The sequence below is a fragment of the Salvelinus fontinalis genome, chromosome 7 (assembly GCF_029448725.1).
Source record: "Salvelinus fontinalis isolate EN_2023a chromosome 7, ASM2944872v1, whole genome shotgun sequence".
Classification (NCBI taxonomy): domain Eukaryota; kingdom Metazoa; phylum Chordata; class Actinopteri; order Salmoniformes; family Salmonidae; genus Salvelinus; species Salvelinus fontinalis.
This window is the reverse complement of record NC_074671.1, coordinates 55210311-55233610: the sequence shown is the minus strand read 5'-3', so window position 1 is coordinate 55233610 and position 23300 is coordinate 55210311. Positions and strand designations below refer to the sequence as shown.

The window sequence follows — 23300 nt, the reverse complement described above, 5'->3', positions numbered from 1 at the left end:
GTAGAGGGGTTAGGGCTGGGGTCAGTGTAAAGGTGGTATAGAGTTGTATTGTAGAGGGATTAGGGCTGGGGTCAGTGTAAAGGTGGTATATAGTTGTATTGTAGAGGGGTTAGGGCTGGGGTCAGTGTAGAGGTGGTATAGAGTTGTATTGTAGAGGGGTTAGGCCTGGGGTCAGTATAAAGGTGGTATAGAGTTGTATTGTAGAGGGGTTAGTGTAAAGGTCAGTGTAAAGGTGGTATATAGTTGTATTGTAGAGTGGTTAGAGCTGGGGTCAGTGTAAAGGTGGTATATAGTTGTATTGTAGACGGGTTAGGGCTGGGGTCAGTGTAAAGGTGGTATATAGTTGTATTGTAGAGGGGTTATGGCTGGGGTCAGTGTAAAGGTGGTATATAGTTAGTTGTATTGTAGAGGGGTTATGGCTGGGGTCAGTGTAAAGGTGGTATATAGTTGTATTGTAGAGGGGTTAGGGCTGGGGTCCGTGTAAAGGTGGTATAGAGTTGTATAGTAGAGGGGTTAGGGCTGGGGTCAGTGTAAAGGTGGTATATAGTTGTATTGTAGAGGGGTTAGGGCTGGGGTCAGTGTAAATGTGGTATATAGTTGTATTGCAGAGGGGTTAGGGCTGGGGTCAGTGTAAAGGTGGTATAGAGTTGTATTGTAGAGGGGTTAGGGCTGGGGTCAGTGTAAAGGTGGTATATAGTTGTATTGTAGAGGGGTTAGGGCTGGGGTCAGTGTAAAGGTGGTATATAGTTGTCTTGTAGAGGGGTTAGGGCTGGGGTCAGTGTAAAGGTGGTATGTAGTTGTATTGTAGAGGTGTTAGGGCTGGGGTCAGTGTAGAGGTGGTATATAGTTGTATTGTAGAGGGGTTAGGGCTGGGGTCAGTTTAAAGGTGGTATAGAGTTGTATTGTAGAGGGGTTAGGGCTGGGGTCAGTGTAAAGGTGGTATATAGTTGTATTGTAGAGGGGTTAGGGCTGGGGTCAGTGTAAAGGTGGTATAGAGTTGTATTGTAGAGGGGTTAGGGCTGGGGTCAGTGTAAAGGTGGTATAGAGTTGTATTGTAGAGGGGTTAGGGCTGGGGTCAGTGTAAAGGTGGTAAGTAGTTGTATTGTTGAGGTTTTAGGGCTGGGGTCAGTGTAGAGGTGGTATATAGTTGTATTGTAGAGGGGTTAGGGCTGGGGTCAGTGTAAAGGTGGTATGTCGTTGTATTGTAGAGGTGTTAGGGCTGGGGTCAGTGTAGAGGTGGTATATAGTTGTATTGTAGAGGGGTTAGGGCTGGGGTCAGTGTAAAGGTGGTATAGAGTTGTATTTTAGAGGGATTAGGGCTGGGGTCAGTGTAAAGGTGGTATATAGTTGTATTGTAGAGGGGTTAGGGCTGGGGTCAGTGTAAAGGTGGTATAGAGTTGTATTGTAGAGGGGTTAGGGCTGGGGTCAGTGTAAAGGTGGTATATAGTTGTATTGTAGAGGGGTTAGGGCTGGGGTCAGTGTAAAGGTGGTATAGAGTTGTATTGTAGAGGGGTTAGGGCTGGGGTCAGTGTAAAGGTGGTATAGAGTTGTATTGTAGAGGGGTTAGAGCTGGGGTCAGTGTAAAGGTGGTATATAGTTAGTTGTATTGTAGAGGTGTTAGGGCTGTGGTCAGTGTAAAGGTGGTATATAGTTGTATTGTAGAAGGGTTAGGGACTGGGGTCAGTGTAAAGGTGGTATAGAGTTGTATTGTAGAGGGATTAGGGCTGGGGTCAGTGTAAAGGTGGTATATAGTTGTATTGTAGAGGGGTTAGGGCTGGGGTCAGTGTAAATGTGGTATATAGTTGTATTGCAGAGGGGTTAGGGCTGGGGTCAGTGTAAAGGTGGTATAGAGTTGTATTGTAGAGGGGTTAGGGCTGGGGTCAGTGTAAAGTTGGTATATAGTTGTATTGTAGAGGGGTTAGGGCTGGGGTCAGTGTAAAGGTGGTATATAGTTGTCTTGTAGAGGGGTTAGGGCTGGGGTCAGTGTAAAGGTGGTATGTAGTTGTATTGTAGAGGTGTTAGGGCTGGGGTCAGTGTAGAGGTGGTATATAGTTGTATTGTAGAGGGGTTAGGGCTGGGGTCAGTGTAAAGGTGGTATAGAGTTGTATTGTAGAGGGATTAGGGCTGGGGTCAGTGTAAAGGTGGTATATAGTTGTATTGTAGAGGGGTTAGGGCTGGGGTCAGTGTAAAGGTGGTATAGAGTTGTATTGTAGAGGGGTTAGGGCTGGGGTCAGTGTAAAGGTGGTATATAGTTGTATTGTAGAGGGGTTAGGGCTGGGGTCAGTGTAAAGGTGGTATAGAGTTGTATTGTAGAGGGGTTAGGGCTGGGGTCAGTGTAAAGGTGGTATAGAGTTGTATTGTAGAGGGGTTAGGGCTGGGGTCAGTGTAAAGGTGGTAAGTAGTTGTATTGTAGAGGTTTTAGGGCTGGGGTCAGTGTAGAGGTGGTATATAGTTGTATTGTAGAGGGGTTAGGGCTGGGGTCAGTGTAAAGGTGGTATGTCGTTGTATTGTAGAGGTGTTAGGGCTGGGGTCAGTGTAGAGGTGGTATGTAGTTGTATTGTAGAGGGGTTAGGGCTGGGGTCAGTGTAAAGGTGGTATAGAGTTGTATTTTAGAGGGATTAGGGCTGGGGTCAGTGTAAAGGTGGTATATAGTTGTATTGTAGAGGGGTTAGGGCTGGGGTCAGTGTAAAGGTGGTATAGAGTTGTATTGTAGAGGGGTTAGGGCTGGGGTCAGTGTAAAGGTGGTATATAGTTGTATTGTAGAGGGGTTAGGGCTGGGGTCAGTGTAAAGGTGGTATAGAGTTGTATTGTAGAGGGGTTAGGGCTGGGGTCAGTGTAAAGGTGGTATAGAGTTGTATTGTAGAGGGGTTAGAGCTGGGGTCAGTGTAAAGGTGGTATATAGTTAGTTGTATTGTAGAGGTGTTAGGGCTGTGGTCAGTGTAAAGGTGGTATATAGTTGTATTGTAGAAGGGTTAGGGACTGGGGTCAGTGTAAAGGTGGTATAGAGTTGTATTGTAGAGGGATTAGGGCTGGGGTCAGTGTAAAGGTGGTATATAGTTGTATTGTAGAGGGGTTAGGGCTGGGGTCAGTGTAAAGGTGGTATATAGTTGTATTGTAGAGGGGTTAGGGCTGGAATGTAGTTGTATTGTAGAGGGGTTATGTAGTTGTATTGTAGAGGTGTTAGGGCTGGGGTCAGTGTAGAGGTGGTATATAGTTGTATTGTAGAGGGGTTAGGGCTGGGGTCAGTGTAAAGGTGGTATGTCATTGTATTGTAGAGGTGTTAGGGCTGGGGTCAGTGTAGAGGTGGTATATAGTTGTATTGTAGAGGGGTTAGGGCTGGGGTCAGTGTAAAGGTGGTATAGAGTTGTATTGTAGAGGGATTAGGGCTGGGGTCAGTGTAAAGGTGGTATATAGTTGTATTGTAGAGGGGTTAGGGCTGGGGTCAGTGTAAAGGTGGTATAGAGTTGTATTGTAGAGGGGTTAGGCCTGGGGTCAGTATAAAGGTGGTATAGAGTTGTATTGTAGAGGGGTTAGTGTAAAGGTCAGTGTAAAGGTGGTATATAGTTGTATTGTAGAGTGGTTAGAGCTGGGGTCAGTGTAAAGGTGGTATATAGTTGTATTGTAGACGGGTTAGGGCTGGGGTCAGTGTAAAGGTGGTATATAGTTGTATTGTAGAGGGGTTATGGCTGGGGTCAGTGTAAAGGTGGTATATAGTTAGTTGTATTGTAGAGGGGTTATGGCTGGGGTCAGTGTAAAGGTGGTATATAGTTGTATTGTAGAGGGGTTAGGGCTGGGGTCCGTGTAAAGGTGGTATAGAGTTGTATAGTAGAGGGGTTAGGGCTGGGGTCAGTGTAAAGGTGGTATATAGTTGTATTGTAGAGGGGTTAGGGCTGGGGTCAGTGTAAATGTGGTATATAGTTGTATTGCAGAGGGGTTAGGGCTGGGGTCAGTGTAAAGGTGGTATAGAGTTGTATTGTAGAGGGGTTAGGGCTGGGGTCAGTGTAAAGGTGGTATATAGTTGTATTGTAGAGGGGTTAGGGCTGGGGTCAGTGTAAAGGTGGTATATAGTTGTCTTGTAGAGGGGTTAGGGCTGGGGTCAGTGTAAAGGTGGTATGTAGTTGTATTGTAGAGGTGTTAGGGCTGGGGTCAGTGTAGAGGTGGTATATAGTTGTATTGTAGAGGGGTTAGGGCTGGGGTCAGTGTAAAGGTGGTATAGAGTTGTATTGTAGAGGGATTAGGGCTGGGGTCAGTGTAAAGGTGGTATATAGTTGTATTGTAGAGGGGTTAGGGCTGGGGTCAGTGTAAAGGTGGTATAGAGTTGTATTGTAGAGGGGTTAGGGCTGGGGTCAGTGTAAAGGTGGTATATAGTTGTATTGTAGAGGGGTTAGGGCTGGGGTCAGTGTAAAGGTGGTATAGAGTTGTATTGTAGAGGGGTTAGGGCTGGGGTCAGTGTAAAGGTGGTATAGAGTTGTATTGTAGAGGGGTTAGGGCTGTGGTCAGTGTAAAGGTGGTGTAGTGTTGTATTGTAGAGGGGTTAGGGCTGGGGTCAGTGTAAAGGTGGTATAGAGTTGTATTGTAGAGGGGTTAGAGCTGGGGTCAGTGTAAAGGTGGTATATAGTTAGTTGTATTGTAGAGGTGTTAGGGCTGTGGTCAGTGTAAAGGTGGTATAGAGTTGTATTGTAGAGGGGTTAGTGTAAAGGTCAGTGTAAAGGTGGTATATAGTTGTATTGTAGAGTGGTTAGAGCTGGGGTCAGTGTAAAGGTCGTATATAGTTGTATTGTAGACGGGTTAGGGCTGGGGTCAGTGTAAAGGTGGTATATAGTTGTATTGTAGAGGGGTTATGGCTGGGGTCAGTGTAAAGGTGGTATATAGTTAGTTGTATTGTAGAGGGATTACGGCTGGCGTCAGTGTAAAGGTGGTATATCGTTGTATTGTAGAGGGGTTAGGGCTGGGGTCAGTGTAAAGGTGGTATAGAGTTGTATTGTAGAGGGGTTAGGGCTGGGGTCAGTGTAAAGGTGGTATATAGTTGTATTGTAGAGGGGTTAGGGCTGGGGTCAGTGTAAAGGTGGTATATAGTTGTATTGCAGAGGGGTTAGGGCTGGGGTCAGTGTAAAGGTGGTATAGAGTTGTATTGTAGAGGGGTTAGGGCTGGGGTCAGTGTAAAGGTGGTATAGAGTTGTATTGTAGAGGGGTTAGAGCTGGGGTCAGTGTAAAGGTGGTATATAGTTAGTTGTATTGTAGAGGTGTTAGGGCTGTGGTCAGTGTAAAGGTGGTATAGAGTTGTATTGTAGAGGGGTTAGGGCTGGGGTCAGTATAAAGGTGGTATAGAGTTGTATTGTAGAGGGGTTAGTGTAAAGGTCAGTGTAAAGGTGGTATATAGTTGTATTGTAGAGTGGTTAGAGCTGGGGTCAGTGTGAAGGTCGTATATAGTTGTATTGTAGACGGGTTAGGGCTGGGGTCAGTGTAAAGGTGGTATATAGTTGTATTGTAGAGGGGTTAGAGCTGGGGTCAGTGTAAAGGTGGTATATAGTTAGTTGTATTGTAGAGGTGTTAGGGCTGTGGTCAGTGTAAAGGTGGTATAGAGTTGTATTGTAGAGGGGTTAGGGCTGGGGTCAGTATAAAGGTGGTATAGAGTTGTATTGTAGAGGGGTTAGTGTAAAGGTCAGTGTAAAGGTGGTATATAGTTGTATTGTAGAGTGGTTAGAGCTGGGGTCAGTGTGAAGGTCGTATATAGTTGTATTGTAGACGGGTTAGGGCTGGGGTCAGTGTAAAGGTGGTATATAGTTGTATTGTAGAGGGGTTAGGGCTGGGGTCAGTGTAAAGGTGGTATATAGTTGTATTGTAGAAGGGTTATGGACTGGGGTCAGTGTAAAGGTGGTATAGAATTGTATTGTAGAGGGGTTAGGGCTGGGGTCAGTGTAAAGGTGGTATAGAGTTGTATTGTAGAGGGGTTAGGGCTGGGGTCAGTGTAAAGGTGGTATAGAGTTGTATTGTAGAGGGGTTAGTGTTGGGGTCAGTGTAAAGGTGGTATATAGTTGTATTGTAGAGTGGTTAGGGCTGGGGTCAGTGTAAAGGTGGTATATAGTTGTATTGTGGAGGGGTTAGGGCTGGGGTCAGTGTAAAGGTGGTATGTAGTTGTATTGTAGAGGTGTTAGGGCTGGGGTCAGTGTAGAGGTGGTATATAGTTGTATTGTAGAGGGGTTAGGGCTGGGGTCAGTGTAAAGGTGGTATGTCGTTGTATTGTAGAGGTGTTAGGGCTGGGGTCAGTGTAGAGGTGGTATATAGTTGTATTGTAGAGGGGTTAGGGCTGGGGTCAGTGTAAAGGTGGTATAGAGTTGTATTGTAGAGGGATTAGGGCTGGGGTCAGTGTAAAGGTGGTATATAGTTGTATTGTAGAGTGGTTAGAGCTGGGGTCAGTGTAAAGGTGGTACAGAGTTGTATTGTAGAGGGGTTAGGGCTGGGGTCAGTGTAAAGGTGGTATATAGTTGTATTGTAGAGGGGTTAGGGCTGGGGTCAGTGTAAAGGTGGTATGTAGTTGTATTGTAGAGGGGTTAGGGCTGGGGTCAGTGTAAAGGTGGTATATAGTTGTATTGTAGAGGGGTTAGGGCTGGGGTCAGTGTAAAGGTGGTATATAGTTGTATTGTAGAGTGGTTAGGGCTGGGGTCAGTGTAAAGGTGGTATGTAGTTGTATTGTAGAGGGGTTAGGGCTGGGGTCAGTGTAAAGGTGGTATATAGTTGTATTGTAGAGTGGTTAGGGCTGGGGTCAGTGTAAAGGTGGTATATAGTTGTATTGTAGAGGGGTTAGAGCTGGGGTCAGTGTAAAGGTGGTATATAGTTGTATTGTAGAGGAGTTAGGGCTGGGGTCAGTGTAAAGGTGGTATATAGTTGTATTGTAGAGGGGTTAGGGCTGGGGTCAGTGTAAAGGTGGTGTGGTATGTAGTTAGTTGTATTGTAGAGGGGTTAGGGCTGGGGTCAGTGTAAAGGTGGTATATAGTTGTATTGTAGAGGGGTTAGGGCTGGGGTCAGTGTAGAGGTGGTATATAGTTGTATTGTAGAGGGGTTAGGGCTGGGGTCAGTGTAAAGGTGGTATATAGTTGTATTGTAGAGGGGTTAGGGTTGGGGTCAGTGTAAAGGTGGTATATAGTTGTATTGTAGAGGGGTTAGGGCTGGGGTCAGTGTAAAGGTGGTATATAGTTGTATTGTAGATGGGTTAGGGCTGGGGTCAGTGTAAAGGTGGTATAGAGTTGTATTGTAGAGGGGTTAGGGCTGGGGTCAGTGTAAAGGTGGTATATAGTTGTATTGTAGAGGGGTTAGGGCTGGGGTCAGTGTAAAGGTGGTATATAGTTGTATTGTAGAGGGGTTAGGGCTGGGGTCAGTGTAAAGGTGGTATATAGTTAGTTGTATTGTAGATGGGTTAGGGCTGGGGTCAGTGTAAAGGTGGTATATAGTTAGTTGTATTGTAGAGTGGTTAGAGCTGGGGTCAGTGTAACGGTGGTATATAGTTGTATTGTAGAGGGGTTAGGGCTGGGGTCAGTGTAAAGGTGGTATAGAGTTGTATTGTAGAGGGGTTAGAGCTGGGGTCAGTGTAAAGGTGGTATATAGTTGTATTGTAGAGGGGTTAGGGCTGGGGTCAGTGTAAAGGTGGTATAGAGTTGTATTGTAGAGGGGTTAGGGCTGGGGTCAGTGTAAAGGTGGTATAGAGTTGTATTGTAGAGGGGTTAGGGCTGGGGTCAGTGTAAAGGTGGTATGTAGTTGTATTGTAGAGGGGTTAGGGCTGGGGTCAGTGTAGAGGTGGTATATAGTTGTATTGTAGAGAGGTTAGGGCTGGGGTCAGTGTAAAGGTGGTATGTAGTTGTATTGTAGAGGGGTTAGGGCTGGGGTCAGTGTAGAGGTGGTATATAGTTGTATTGTGGAGGGGTTAGAGCTGGGGTCAGTGTAAAGGTGGTATATAGTTGTATTGTAGAGGGGTTAGGGCTGGGGTCAGTGTAGAGGTGGTATATAGTTGTATTGTAGAGGGGTTGGGGCTGGGGTCAGTGTAGAGGTGGTATATAGTTGTATTGTAGAGGGGTTGGGGCTGGGGTCAGTGTAGAGGTGGTATATAGTTGTATTGTAGAGGGGTTGGGGCTGGGGTCAGTGTAGAGGTGGTATATAGTTGTATTGTAGAGGGGTTAGGGCTGGGGTCAGTGTAAAGGTGGTATATAGTTAGTTGTATTGTAGAGGGGTTAGGGACTGGGGTCAGTGTAAAGGTAGTATAGAGTTGTTACCCGGGCAGAGTTAGCATTTGACTCCCTCCTCTCAAAGTCCTTCTTACAGAGGTGACACATGATACCTGCAGCCAAGGCGTCTCCCAACACATTGATCATGGTCCGGAAACGATCCCTGCCAGACACAACCAATAGAGGGAACTTAGATTGACTGTTTAAAGTATCTATGGCGAGTTTCTGTCAGATGCTCACAGGACAGTCCACAAACACTCTCACGGTCAGATACTTACAGGACCCAGTCGATGGCTACGATCAGTGTGATGTCAGCGGGAGGAAGCCCCACAGAGGTCAAGACGATCACCATGGTAACCAGGCCTGCCTGCGGAATCCCAGCAGCCCCGATACTGGCTGCTGTCGCTGTGATACTGAAAAGACAAGCGTAGGGTCAGGGTGTGTGTGTGTGCGTGTGGTTGCTGTGACAGAAGGTAACTAAGGGCGTGTGTGTGAGATTCAGAGAGAGCGCTTGTGTAGACAGTCCTGACCTGATGGTGACCAGCTGACCAAAGTCCAGTTCGTACTCGTTGACCTGAGCGATGAAAATGGCTGCCACGGCCTCGTAGAGGGCTGTCCCGTCCATGTTGATGGTGGCGCCCACTGGAAGGACAAACCTCGCGATCTGTCTGTCCACTCCACAGTTCTCCAATAGACACTTCATGGTGATGGGCAGGGTGGCAGAACTGGAGGAGGTTGCCAGGGCGATGACCAGAGCCTGTAACAGGCCTCTGATGTAGGTGAAGGGGTTTTTGCGTGTGATTACAAAGTAGAAGAGCGGCAGCAGGATGAGTCCGTGGACAAACAGGCCGGCTAACACTGTGATGAAGTACATCCCCAGCTTCTCTCCTAGGTGGGCGGGGTCATGCATGTCCAGGATCTTCCCTGCTACCAGGAACACGATGCCGAAAGGGAAATACCTGGAAAAAGATCAAGAAATTATAAATACCTCAAAATAAATGAGGCAAGCAAGCAACGGGCCTTTGTGATTCTGTCTCTGTCCACCAGGCGTTGTCATGCCACCTGTGTTTTGGGCTTCCTAAGAGCTCAAGCAGATTTGGGTTGACCTGGCTCACCTTGATGACCTGCCACACCTGAAATGCAGACATATACTGAGCTAATGACTAAGGGGGGGGGGGGGGGGGGGGGAGAGATGTGTTGGTGAGATCCACTTCTAATCTCAATCTAAAGGAGTCCCCACATTCTCAATCCTCCAGATCAAGATTACCAGACCTTTACGTGTGAAGGAGAGTTCAGACAGGTGACTTTGCTGTGTGTGTCCCAACAACTCACCACATGGCAGCATTGATGATCTTCATAACACACTCGTTGACACACTGACACACATTGACCAATGGAGCGCCTCTCTCGCCCATCTTCCCCAGGAGCAGGCCTGCACAGAGAAAACACACAGGGTCAGGAGCAAGCCTGCACAGAGAAACACACAGGGTCAGAAGCAGGCCTGCACAGAGAAAACACACAGGGTCAGAAGCAGGCCTGCACAGAGAAAACACACAGGGTCAGGAGCAGGCCTGCACAGAGAAAACACACAGGGTCAGGAGCAGGCCTGCACAGAGAAAACACACAGGGTCAGGAGCAGGCCTGCACAGAGAAAACACACAGGGTCAGGAGCAGGCCTGCACAGAGAAAACACACAGGGTCAGGAGCAGGCCTGCACAGAGAAACACACAGGGTCAGGAGCAGGCCTGCACAGAGAAAAACACAGGGTCAGGAGCAGGCCTGCACAGAGAAAACACACAGGGTCAGGAGCAGGCCTGCACAGAGAAAACACACAGGGTCAGGAGCAGGCCTGCACAGAGAAACACACAGGGTCAGGAGCAGACCTGCACAGAGAAAAACACAGGGTCAGGAGCAGGCCTGCACAGAGAAAACACACAGGGTCAGGAGCAGGCCTGCACAGAGAAAACACACAGGGTCAGGAGCAGGCCTGCACAGAGAAACACACAGGGTCAGGAGCAGGCCTGCACAGAGAAACACACAGGGTCAGGAGCAGGCCTGCACAGAGAAAACACACAGGGTCAGGAGCAGGCCTGCACAGAGAAAACACACAGGGTCAGAAGCAGGCCTGCACAGAGAAAACACATATTTGTGTGTGTTCATTCATGCATACTGTACGGGTGTGTGTATGTGTGTGTGTCTCACCCATAGTAGCAGAGAAGATGACAATCCCCAGTACGTTCATGCCAGAGCTGTGGCCAGGGACGATCTTGTACTTGATGTCTGGAGCTGGGGTGATCTCCAGGAAGACAGGGTGGCCCAGCTGAGGGTTGTTGTGGTCGGGCATCACGTAGACGTAGTTGGCCTGGGACTCCACCAAACTGGAGGCCACTATGGGCACCAGGTCTGTACGGTACTGTTGAAAAGTTGCCTCTATCAGATTGGAGGGAATCATGTTCCTGTCAAAGGGAGAATAACATGTAAACCATAAAGTCTACAACATTATTGGATAATGTTATTCCCTGAGTAATGGGGTTGAAAATAAAACTGTTTATATGATGTGTGATGTTGTATTGTCATATATGATTTGTTCCGATTTTTTAAGTGAAATCTCTACCTTCAGGTGGACAATCTATTCTATTCTACTGACCCTGTATTCCAGTAGCCCTGTCCTGAAGTCACACTGAGCTTATAACATGTCAGAAGGTTGGGGTATCTGCTTTCTGTTATCGTCTCAATTTTATCCTGAGTAGGGTCAATTTCTCCTGGTCGTGCCAGAAGCCAAGAGGTGTTCTGTCTCAGAAAGACTTAACAAGACCCTGGACAGAGAGCATGCTGGCAGATACTCATAGACTTCCGGTCATTGCGCTAACACTGGTTAGCATTGACTTGTGAAACTACCTGTAATTTCCTTCATAATGGACACAGAGACATAAAATGGTATCCACGAGTACATCTGGCTCCGGGGAAGTAGATAAAGGAGCCTCATTGCCAAAATCCAGAAGTATCACTTTGAGCTGTCAACCAAACCACAAAACTTGTAGATAGACACAAGGAAACCAAAAGGTTACATTTCCCAAAAGCCAAAGTCGTTGCTCTGACTAGGGTCGTTGTTGACCAAAATAATTCTCTTCATAGTTGGTCTCGTATTCTCCTGCAACGTCAAAATGTTTCAGCTGTTCGGCAGTCTTCCTAATTAGCGTGTCGAAATAATAAGGTTGTAAGAATGATGTCACAATGTGGTAACATCACCAGGTTGGTTGCCTGTGTTGGTGGTTAAGAGTTCTCATCATTAGGAGTCCTGGTTTATTCATAAAGGATCATGTTAAGGCCACTGCCCCAGGGCCAGTCAGCCTATCAGACGTGACAAATGATCTAAAGCACCTCTGACAGTCATACAGCCTACATCCGCCCGCCTGTACACAGCTTTCACTAAAAATACCCATAATCCTCTGGGCTTTGGAGGATTCTTCACACGGAGGGCCTAAGCCACTGCCGGTCCTCGACCGCCCTGCAGTGTGTTCTGGGTAAAGCATTTAGGACATGGTGTGTTCTGAGAAGATAGAGACTTAGTTGTCACCGGGGTAAGTTGAGCCAAAGGGGTAAGTTGAGCCACCTTTCTTTGTTGGAAACCATATACCAAATGTATTATTTGACCAAATATTTAGGAAGAGGTCACGATTTTATGGAGCCTGTGAAGGAAGAAACCACATGGGAAAAGTGGTAAGAAAGTTAGGTCCAAAAAATGGATTTTCACCAAGTCAAATGAATTTATTGTGTTAGAGGTTCCATGATGCTTGTATCTAAACCAAAGTAAATATTTAAAAAAAGTGTTGGGGTCTCTATAAGCTTTAATATGAGGTCCTGAACCTGCATGAAGTGCATGCTTGTAGCTGTGTGGGCTAATATAGTCAAAATGTTTGCCTTGGGGTATGTCGAACCAATGGTTGAGCCATGGCAAGTTGAGCAAATTGAAGTGTTGTCTTCCCAGGCGTAATGGAAGGCATTATTGCTGGGATATGAGGTAACAACAGGGCCTGGTCTATGTTAAAATAGTTTTTAAAAGTACAGTGTTAATTAGGTGTTAAGCCTGTGTTAAAAGATGCTTAAAATGATTAAAATACAAAAAGTGATTGTGTTGAGTTGTGTTTGGGAAATAAAGATAGACATAGTTTAAAAAAAGTAGTGGTTATATTTAATTCAGTAGAGAAATGTGTAGGCGGCTTAACTTACCCTGTCCCAAGATTCAACTTACCCCATACCCAGGGTAAGTTGTCCCAAGAGAGCACTTTTTGGGGGAAAATCTATGTTTTTCCAGGGATACATGCTGAAATATATGTAGATACAGTATCTTTGTTAGAGATAACACTGTATTTCCCTGAACTGAGTGATACTGAATATGAAAAATTTCTCAACTTACCCCACTCTCCCCTAATGATGCCTATTATTAACATGGCCCGCTGGAGGGTTGACTTGTTTCAGCAGTGAATGTGAACAATAGAACCAATAGAATAGTCCCAAATGTGCAAATTCCTCAAGCCACATGAGCTAAATGACCTTGTACTGGTGTTGCTGTTTTAAATGCTATTTACGACCTAAAGACCCCTACTTAATACAAGCTTCCAGGTAGCTGTATTTAGCTGTACTAGGGGGACTGGGGTGGACTGGAGTTCAGTGGTTCTGTACTGGTTTACTGGTTTAAGATGATTAAATCCACACAGAACCACAACACTGCTAGTGATCCAGAAGAGAAAACAAAAAAGAAAAGATCTGATTCCTTGAAGAGTCAGTATTAGCAGGCTATTTAGCTAGCAGGGTCTTAACCCATTTAGCTAACCCTTCCCCAAATCTTAAACCTAACCTTAACCTTTTAACCTAACTCCTAAACTTAACCCTAACCTTAATCCCTAGCCTAGCTAACGTTAGCCAGCTAGCTAAAATTAGCCACTGAGCCACCTTGCTTGAATTTCGTAACATATCATACTTTTTACAAATTCGTAACACATATTACAAATTGTATTCGTAGCATATCATATAAAATGGCTTCACAAATTAATACCTACATTACAAAACGTAACATATCATACATGGACTGTCCCGGATTTACGTACAGAATAATTCGAAATGCTCTGAGACCAGGTTGGGGATTCAATCAAAGGCGCTTTGTGGACAAACCCATTGCTCTTGACTTTTAAAAATAAATTACACTTGAGCTGGCATCCGCAGCGTTCACCATGAATGCAATATCCACCAACGCCAGGAACATTGCCTTTACAAGGCGCATTTTTCCATAATGCAATGCTCTTGTATACAACGTGCCTTTTGTTGAATCCCGGCCCTACAAAACCTTTATGGTTTATACTTAGCTGAGATAAACTGGAGTTCACTAAATTGACTGATTGGCTGGTTTATTTATGGGTTAATCCACACAAACCCCGACAGGAAGATACAAATATAAAATATTTGATTATTTCAAACGTCTGTATTAGCAGAGCAGTCAGAATCTGTTGTCTGAGTCTTGTGGAAATCTGGAATATCATCCCATGAGGGATGTTAAGGATGAAAAGGAGGGTGCTCAACATCTTAGACTGACTAAAAACTGGAAACTCTGGAATCTGGTACAGCCAACTACTGATAGAGGCAATGTGTCTGTTGGCCATGCTATTCAAATATGCCCCTCAAGATACTTCACCATGTGTATATGCAAATGTGCGCATGCGTGTGTCTGTCCGTGCGTGTTTGCATGCGTGCGTCCGTGTGTGCGTAAATGCTTGTTTGTGTGCATACGTACCTGATGAGGTCCAGCAGAGCGTCAGCAGAAGTCATAACGGGCCCTGACCCTCCTCTGTGCCCGTCCTTCTCTGTGCCCGTACCAGGGTGGATGACCAGCACCAGGATGATTCCGACGATGACAGCGATGAAGGTGGTCCACAGGTAGTAGGTGATGGTTAGCACCCCCAGCCGCCCGCTGGCCTTAGTGTCCATGGCTGACAGCCCCGACATCAGACTGGCCACGGAGTTAGGATTCAGAGGAGCATTCAGTCAGGAGCATTCAGTTAGGGGCATTCAGTCAGTGTTGTATTCCATTCGAATTCAGAGAGTATTCTGATGGAATTCTATTTAATGAGAACCGCTAGAGTATTCATTTAGCGTTATTCTCTGTTAGAACTCATAGAGCATTCATAGCATTCAATTTCATCAGGATTCGTACAGCATTCTGATAGCATTCTGTTTCTTTAGAACTCCTAGAGTATTCATTTATTGTTGTATTCCATTAGAATCCATCGAGTATTCGATTAGCATTTTATTCCATTATAATGTATAGAGCGTTCTATTGAAGTAGCATGGGTTGTGGTGTAGACCAGAGAGAAAAGCAGTAGGGACATGGGGAACAGACAGTAGTGATGATGTGTTACCTGGACGTGATGAGAGGCAGGATCAGCATCTTCAACATCCTCATCAGCAGTTCTCCAGGGAACGAGAAGTAGATCTTAGCCTGGAAAGGGGAGACACACAGCACTCTGGGTCAGGGGACATGCTGTACATGGCAGACCTTGGGCAAATACATAGAGTGGTTCAAATACTTTCAAATACATGAGGTGTGCAACGTTTGCACTTTAGGGACCATTCTATTTGTTCCATTGTACCAGGCTAAGTCAAACCCACTTCTTGGTCTGGTGCCTGGTGTGTTATATATTTTTTGTTTTACATTGTGTTACATGATTTTACATGACTAATAAAGTTCAATCAATCAATCATTCTCAGGTGATGTGCTTTCCCATTGGGCTATGCTTGATGCTGTGTATTTGTTGACAGGTTGAGGTTAGCGCGGATGCAGATTACAACAGTGCGTCAGAAAATTAGAAGCTGCTGACCCATTAATCCACTACTGAAATAGTGGATGTCAAGGGTTGGATCACCATGGCTACTATTGACCCAGGTAGAGCTGTTGAGAAGTCCAGCCTCTAATAGCTGAATCACTACTGTATAACTGGCATGTGCAGGTTATGGCTCAGTTGATATTGTTGCATTGCATCTGTTCTGAATTCAATACAGCAGATATCAATCTGCAGTGAGAGTAGTTTCCCATGTCAACAATATGGTACAAGCTTTGTGAGACAGGGTTTTATGTGTTGTGAAAGTGTCTTGCTGGTCACTCTCTCTTTAGTCTCTGTCTGCACTATCCCAGTGTAAGGCCCTCTCAACCAACCCCTCAGTGGTTTACTACCCCTCTGTCTAAGACCCAAAGCCCTCAGTGTTAACACTATCATCCTGTCTAAGACCCAGAGCTCATCTCATCTCTCTGTAGGATGCCTGAGTGCTATAAACCTTAGGCCCACTAGAACCAAAACCCAATAGCTGTGTGTGTGTGTGTGTGTGTGAGCGCGCCTCCGTACCTGCGTGGAGAGGTTGAAGCTGCGGAGGGAGAAGCCGAGCACACAGCCGGAAACCACGGCGATGACCGAGAGCGTCAGCAGTCCGTTGCGTTTACAGTAGCCCTTGATGTACGCCCAAACCTTCACAGAGACCATGCTCTTTATAATGTGCTTTATACACTCCATCCTGAGGCCCAGTTACTCCACGGGCTGAAGGAAAGAGAGGAGTGAAGAGATAGGACTGGAGGCCCAAGGTCCTGCCTTACGTTCAGTCAACGAATGATTCCCAAACCGGTGGGTTGCGAGTCACTGGTGGGTCCCACCGGATTCCCTTTAGGTCCCTGTTCAATATCCTGCCCTGGCTTGAAATGTGTCTCTAGTCCTCCTTGACGGTTCACAAGAAAACTCCAAAAGCTTTAGGTGGATTCCCGCTCTAAAAGGTTCATGTGGTGAGTCAAGGCAGTGAAATCACTAAGGACCGATCCCGGCCATTGCAGGACTAAAGGATAGCTGACGATGCAGCAGGACTGGCTATCAGTGCGTCCAGCCAGAGAGTCAGTCAGTCAAACACTAGCTGATCTAAACGGTTGTCAGAGAGAAGGTGGAAGTGGACAGAGTAAGTCTCTGTAAACCTCCGTCTCCTTCAGGAGATTAAGCCCTTGAAAATAATACTTCCTAGAGACTCAGGTACACACACAACATCCCCATGGGATTACCAGGTTCTAGGCCGGTACTAGTCCCTGACACTGAGCTCTCACTCCTGTTAAGCAGAGTACTGTTGTTATTTTATTTTTTAACTTCCATCTTATTCGTATCTCTACATGTATTGAATTACACTGAGACATTCTATAGTTCAGAAAGTTCCATTGGTTAGAGTATTTGCAAATACATTTTTTTGGTTTTATTTTATTTGTTACATGCACAAGTACAGTGCTTAACTTGCAAGCCCTGCCCAACAATGCTGTATTCAATATCAAAATAGTAATACAACTATTTAAAAAAACAACCACAAAAAAGATGAGAAATAAGACATAAAGGATCCTATATACAGGGTCAGTACCACTGACCCTGTATATAGCTTCCTCTCTGTGGTACTGACACACTGACCCTGTATATAGCTTCCTCTCTGTGGTACTGACACACTGACCCTGTATATAGGATCCTCTTTTATGTCTTATTTGTCATGTTTTTTGTGGTTGTTTTTTAAAATAGTTGTATTACTATTTTGATATTGAATACAGCACTGTTGGGTAGGGCTTGCAAGTTAAACTGTTGAGGACAGAGGGCGCTGTTTTCACTTTGGGGGAAAATCGTGCCCAATTTAAACGGCCTCGTACTCAATTCTTGCTCGTACAATATGCATATTATTATTACTATTGGATAGAAAACACTCTAGTTTCTAAAACCGTTTGAATTATATCTGTGAGTAAAACAGAACTCATTTTGCAGCAAACTTCCTGACAGGAAGTGGAAAATCTGAAATCGATGCTCTGTTCTAGGCCCTGCCTATAAATGTCCTTGATATTTATTAGTATACATGCACTTCATACGTCTTCCACTAGATGTCGACAGGCATTGAGAGAAGAAATGGAGTGTATAACTTGATCTGGGGTCGAATAAAAGCTCTCGGCATGACGTGTCACCAGTTTCCTGTTTTCTGGAGAGCGCGTGAAGGGACCTGGTTTTGCCTTCTGAAAAGCTGCCGTTATAGACAACTAATATCTCCGGCTTTGATTTAATTTGATACATGTGACAATATCATCGTAAAGTATGTATTTTCAATATAGTTTTATTAGATTATTGAAATTTATTCGGGACGTTAGGCGTGTTGCGTTGTGTGCCTTTGTTCAGGAAGGAGAGCTTCGCGCTACTTTGCTAGCTTTCCGTGCTAATTGACTGGAGAAGAGGACATTCTAAAACCAAACAACGATTGTTCTGGACAAAGGACCCCTTGTACAACATTCTGATGGAAGATCATCAAATGTAGGACCCATTTTATGATGCTATTTCATATATCTGTCGAACATGTGAAATAGTCGTTTGCGCCCAGATTTTGGGTACTCTCTCGCTATAACTAAGCTGGATGTCGTAATGAAGTTATTTTTAGAATTCTAACATGGCGATTGCATTAAGAACTAGTGTATCTATCATTTCCTATACAACATGTATTTTCTAGTAACGTTTATGAATAGTTATTTGGTCAGAATAGTTGAGCGTCATAAAAATATCCGCACATTCTGGGAAAAAGATGCTACGTTAGCACAATGTATAACCACTGATTTCAGCTCTAAATATGCACATTTTCGAACAAAACATAAGTGTATGTATAACCTGATGTTATAGGACTGTCATCTGATGAAGGTTTATGAAGGTTAGTGAAAATTAATATATTTTGCTGGTTTATTCGCTATCGCTAACGTGCCTATTGCTATCGCTAACGTGCCTTGATGAATGAATGCGGTAGTGTTGTAGGCTATTGTAGTAAGCTAATATAATGTTATATTGTGTTTTAGCTGTAAAACACTTAAAAAATCGGAAATATTGGCTGGATTCACAAGATGTTTGTCTTTAATTTGCTGTACACCATCGATTTTTCAGAAATGTTTTATGATGACTATTTAGGTATTTGACGTTGGTGTCTGTAATTACTCTGGCTGCTTCGGTTCTATTTCTGACGGTAGCTGTGATGGTAGCTGTAATGTAAAACTGATTTTTACCTCAAATATGCAAATCTTTCGAACAAAACATAGATTTATTGTATAACATGTTATAAGACTATCATCTGATGAAGTTGTTTCTTGGTTAGTTTGGTTGGTTCTTGGTTAGTTAGGTTGGCTTTGTGCATGCTACCTGTGCTGTGAAAAATGTCTGTCCTTTTTTGTATTTGGTGGTGAGCTAACATAAATATATGTGGTGTTTTCGCTGTAAAACATTTTAAAAATCGGACATGTTGACTGGATTCACAAGATGTGTATCTTTCATTTGCTGTATTGGACTTGTTAATGTGTGAAAGTTAAATATTTCAAAAAAATATCTTTTGAATTTCGTGCTCTGCCTTTTCAGTGGAATGTGGGAGGAGTTCCGCTAGCGGAACCCCGGTGCCAGACAGGTTTAAGCACTGTACTTGTACATGTAACAAATAAAATAAAACAAAAAAAATGTATTTGCAAATACTCTAACCAATACCACAGAGTCAGTACCACAGAGAGGAAGCTATATACAGGGTCAGTGTGTCAGTACCACAGAGAGGAAGCTATATACAGGGTCAGTGTGTCAGTACCACAGAGAGGAAGCTATATACAGGGTCAGTGCCAGTACCTCAGAGAGGAAGCTATATACAGGGTCAGTGTTCAGTACCACAGACAGGAAACTATATACAGGGTCAGTGTGTCAGTACCACAGACAGGAAGCTATATACGGGGTCAGTGTTCAGTACCACAGAGAGGAAGCTATATACAGGGTCAGTGTTCAGTACCCCAGAGAGGAAGCTATATACAGGGTCAGTGTTCAGTACCACAGAGAGGAAGCTATATACGGGGTCAGTGTTCAGTACCACAGAGAGGAAGCTATATACAGGGTCAGTGTTCAATACTACATTTGGAATGTGCAGGGATACTAAAGTATTTGAGGTAGATACATGTAGGCAGGGATCAGAAGAAAGTGACTGGTAGCAGGATAAATAATAATAATAATCACTGTAACAGTATGGCAGCTGTGTGTGTGTGTGTGTGTGTGTGTGTGTGTGTGTGTGTGTGTGTGTGTGTGTGTGTGTGTGTGTGTGTGTGTGTGTGTGTGTGTGTGTGTGTGTGTGTGTGTGTGTGTGTGTGTGTGTGTGTGTGTGTGTGTGTGTGTGTGAAAGATACTGAGCATAAGAACCTTGCTTACGCAGCTTCTAAGAAGCCCATTTATTACTTATTTCGTATTACTCGGTGGATTAAATAGTGGGTTGACAAACAAAGCCAAACAGCTAGCTTGGGAGTGTGTCGCCGCTGCAGTGAACGAGGCGGGGCAGCAAGACAGAACTGTGGCTGATGTGAAAAAGAAATGGTCTGACCTTAAACTGCAAGGGAAGAAAAGAATAGCCCTACATAACCAGCAGGAAAATCACTTACGTCAAGTCTAGACTTTGCGTAGAGATAAGGTAATTTCCAAGTCAAAGTGAGGTTTTATAAATAACTACTTATACGTGGTTTTCTGCGTAAGTCATACTTAAGATCAAAATTGATCGTAAATCCGTTTTATAAACGAGGCCCCTGGGCTGCAAACAGGGCTGAAAAGTGAGCAGGAATATATAAATACTTATGGTAATATACTAATGGTAACATATACATGGAAACGGAGTAATGGTGACCGGTAGCAGAATAAATAGAGATACTAATGGTAATATATACATGTAAACAGGAGTAATATTGACTAGTAGCAGGATAAATAGAGATACTAATGGTAATATATACATGTAAACAGGAGTAATATTGACTAGTAGCAGGATAAATAGAGATACTAATGGTAATATATACATGTAAACAGGAGTAATATTGACTAGTAGCAGGATAAATAGAGATACTAATGGTAATATATACATGTAAACAGGAGTAATATTGACTAGTAGCAGGATAAATAGAGATACTAATGGTAATATATACATGTAAACAGGAGTAATATTGACTAGTAGCAGGATAAATAGAGATACTAATGGTAATGACAATCAATATTCATTTGATCAGCAGCATAGTGGTAGTAATACATCTAATCAATAATCATTTGATCAGCAGCGTAGTGGTAGTAATACATCTAATCAATAATCATTTGATCAGCAGCATAGTGGTAGTAATACATCTAATCAATAATCATTTGATCAGCAGCGTAGTGGTAGTAATACATCTAATCAATAATCATTTGATCAGCAGCATAGTGGTAGTAATACATCTAATCAATAATCATTTGATCAGCAGCGTAGTGGTAGTAATACATCTAATCAATAATCATTTGATCAGCAGCGTAGTGGTAGTAATACATCTAATCAATAATCATTTGTAGGTGTGAGGGGGAGCAGTAGTAGTTAGGCTGGAGTCTTTGGAAATTTTCCAGGCCTTTCTCAGACACGGCCTGGCATGTACGTCCTGGATGAATGGTAGCTCACCCCCAGTGATGCGCTGGGCTGCCCGCACCACCCTCTGTAGGGTCTTCCGGTCAAGGGCGGTGTAGATGCCATACCAAACAGTGATACAACCAGTCAGGATGCTCTCGATGGTGCAGCTGTAAAAGTTCCTAAGGATCTGTTAACATCTGCTCTCCAAGGACCTTGATGACTGCCTAGTGTTTCCTTTACAGACAGTGGTTTAGAACCAGGACATTAACCTGAGTCAGAGCTTTAGAATGGGCTTTGGTCAGAGACATTGTTTTCCTCGTCTGGATGGTCACATGACAAGATCTGAGTGTCCCATGTCAGTCCCATGTTCTGGCTATCTGATATTTGTCCCATGTCTGTCTATACCATGTGCTTTCCCATGTTTATGCCATGTCATCCCATGTTCTATCTGTGTGTCCTGTCTGCGTGTAAAGACATGCCATGTCCATTCAATGTGACCTGTTGATCAGACAATGGTCACTAACTCCAATTCAATCAGCTAATCCCTGCCCTGGACAATGGACAGGATGACCGCTAAGACACACACACACACACACACACACACACTCACTCCAGGTTTAGCAGACTGAGTATCTCAAGGTGACTGAGTATCTCAAGGTGACTGAGTATCCTATTATTTCATTACGTTTGACATTTTAGTCATTTAGCAGACGCTAAGTTACTTGATCCTTATAGGTTCCATTTACATAGCGTGGTTCCAGACAGGTATTCGGTTTGTCTTTGGAAGCAGAATATAAAGGTGAACAGAAAATAACTAGGAGTCATTTGTGGGTGTGGCGCGATCCAGGAGGTGGTGTTCTGCTTACCTCCAGTACCGTGTCAGCCAGAAACCAGCGCAAACAGGATATCACTTCACCTCTGACTGAGGCACTTCCTGCGTGCGGCAGCCGTGACATGAAGGACACTTGGTGTGTTAATCCATCAGATCCAGCAGCTATTAATCCATTAGCCTGCTTGGGGAGCTCCTAGGTATTTATATCTACTGCTGGTGTCACACACACACATACACACAGGACACACACACACACTCACACTTATACACATATAGGACACACACAAAGACACACAGACACACATACACACACACGCACAAATGCACACAGGACACAGACAGACACACACACACACACACATGCACATACAGGACACTTGCACACACAAACATGCACAAGCAGGACACACACACACAAAGACAAACGTCTTGACCCTCCTGTATCTCCTGACCCTAACGTACACACAGTGTGGGTCAGGAGACGAGTGATTCATTATGACCTCTTCCTTGATTCCTAGAAAAGAGGATTATCAGTAAGTCCTTGTCCTGTCCACTGCAGGAGCCTGTTCAAACCCTCCACTGGTGGAAGGAATGGTCATATGCTGTAATGCGTAGTAGCATAGAGGCAAGGCACAACCTTTCATATCTGGCCTATTTTTCGCTTTCCTTTTCAGTCGTTCAGTTTTTTTGTTTGTTATTATTTTGTTTTTTATCCTCTTATATTTGTTGTGTTGTCAATATTTCATGTTTTTATTTTCATTGTTTTTATTTGTTTTTCCTGTGAAGCACATTGTCTTGCATTCCATGTCTGAAATGTGCAGTATAAATAAAGATGGATTTTATTTGATGATCTAGCTAGGTCCGACGTATCAGCTGGAGGTGAATGTTGTCCTCTAACTGATGTCCATTCTAGTTTACTCAGGATTAGGTCTGGGAGATGCCCCTGTGCTGTACAGGACAGGTACTGGTGGAGGCATTAGGAGGTTGTGTGTATTTCTGAGCATGTGACTTTGGAACTGTTGACCTTTGCCACTGGCTGACCTGTCAGTGACCCTGGAGGTATTCTAGACTGAGATGAAGGACTTCCATCTGGCTCTGATTCCTGATAAATTCCTGATGAATCTGTCTCAGTGCTGATTCCTGATGAATTCATGATGATTCTGTCTGTGTTGATTCCTGATGAATTCCTGATGAACATTCAGATGTACATCACTAGCTATCAAATCCTCCCTCATGCCATTCTAGTGCACTTTGACCTTAGAAAATTGTCAACTATTCTTTTAGTGTCAGGTGTGTGCGTACTGGTAGCGAAGTCAGGTTGACGTCTGATGCCCAACACCTTCCTGTCCACACCACACAAGATTAGTGCAGTGACCTATAAAATGAATGGGTGACTGACATCTGACCTCTGACTTTGATCTTTGACCTCTGCCAGTCTGTCTGGTGTCCACTGCCCAACCTCCTCTGGTCTAGCTCTGGTGTTGTGTTATCGATGGGGGAACATCTGGGGAGTGTACTGGTCTATTCTGGGAGAGGAGCCATGAAAATCTCTGTTTCTGTTTCACACTGTCACACTGTGAACAGATCAACACACACACACACACACACACACACACACACACACACACACACACACACACACACACACACACACACACACACACACACACACACACACACACACACACACACACACACACACACACACACACACACACACACACTGCTCCCCTGAAGTGTTGGCCAGCTGGGTGTGTCTGGTTGGTCAACGAAGCATTGAGGAACACCAA

General features: G+C 44.4%; 1 protein-coding gene across 1 annotated transcript in view; it reads right to left on the bottom strand.

Annotated features, from left to right (window-relative positions):
• Nucleotides 1-15775, bottom strand: part of LOC129860095 (excitatory amino acid transporter 5-like) — a 60789-nt gene extending 45014 nt beyond the window's left edge. The window contains exons 1-8 of the mRNA XM_055930419.1: nt 15611-15775; nt 14630-14709; nt 14005-14220; nt 10419-10672; nt 9549-9648; nt 8747-9175; nt 8495-8629; nt 8231-8379 (exon numbers count right to left, since the gene is read on the bottom strand). Coding sequence (XP_055786394.1) covers nt 8231-8379; nt 8495-8629; nt 8747-9175; nt 9549-9648; nt 10419-10672; nt 14005-14220; nt 14630-14709; nt 15611-15775 — 1528 coding nt within the window. The remainder of the gene's footprint in view (nt 1-8230; nt 8380-8494; nt 8630-8746; nt 9176-9548; nt 9649-10418; nt 10673-14004; nt 14221-14629; nt 14710-15610) is intronic.
• Between the last annotated feature and the right edge of the window lie 7525 nt (nt 15776-23300).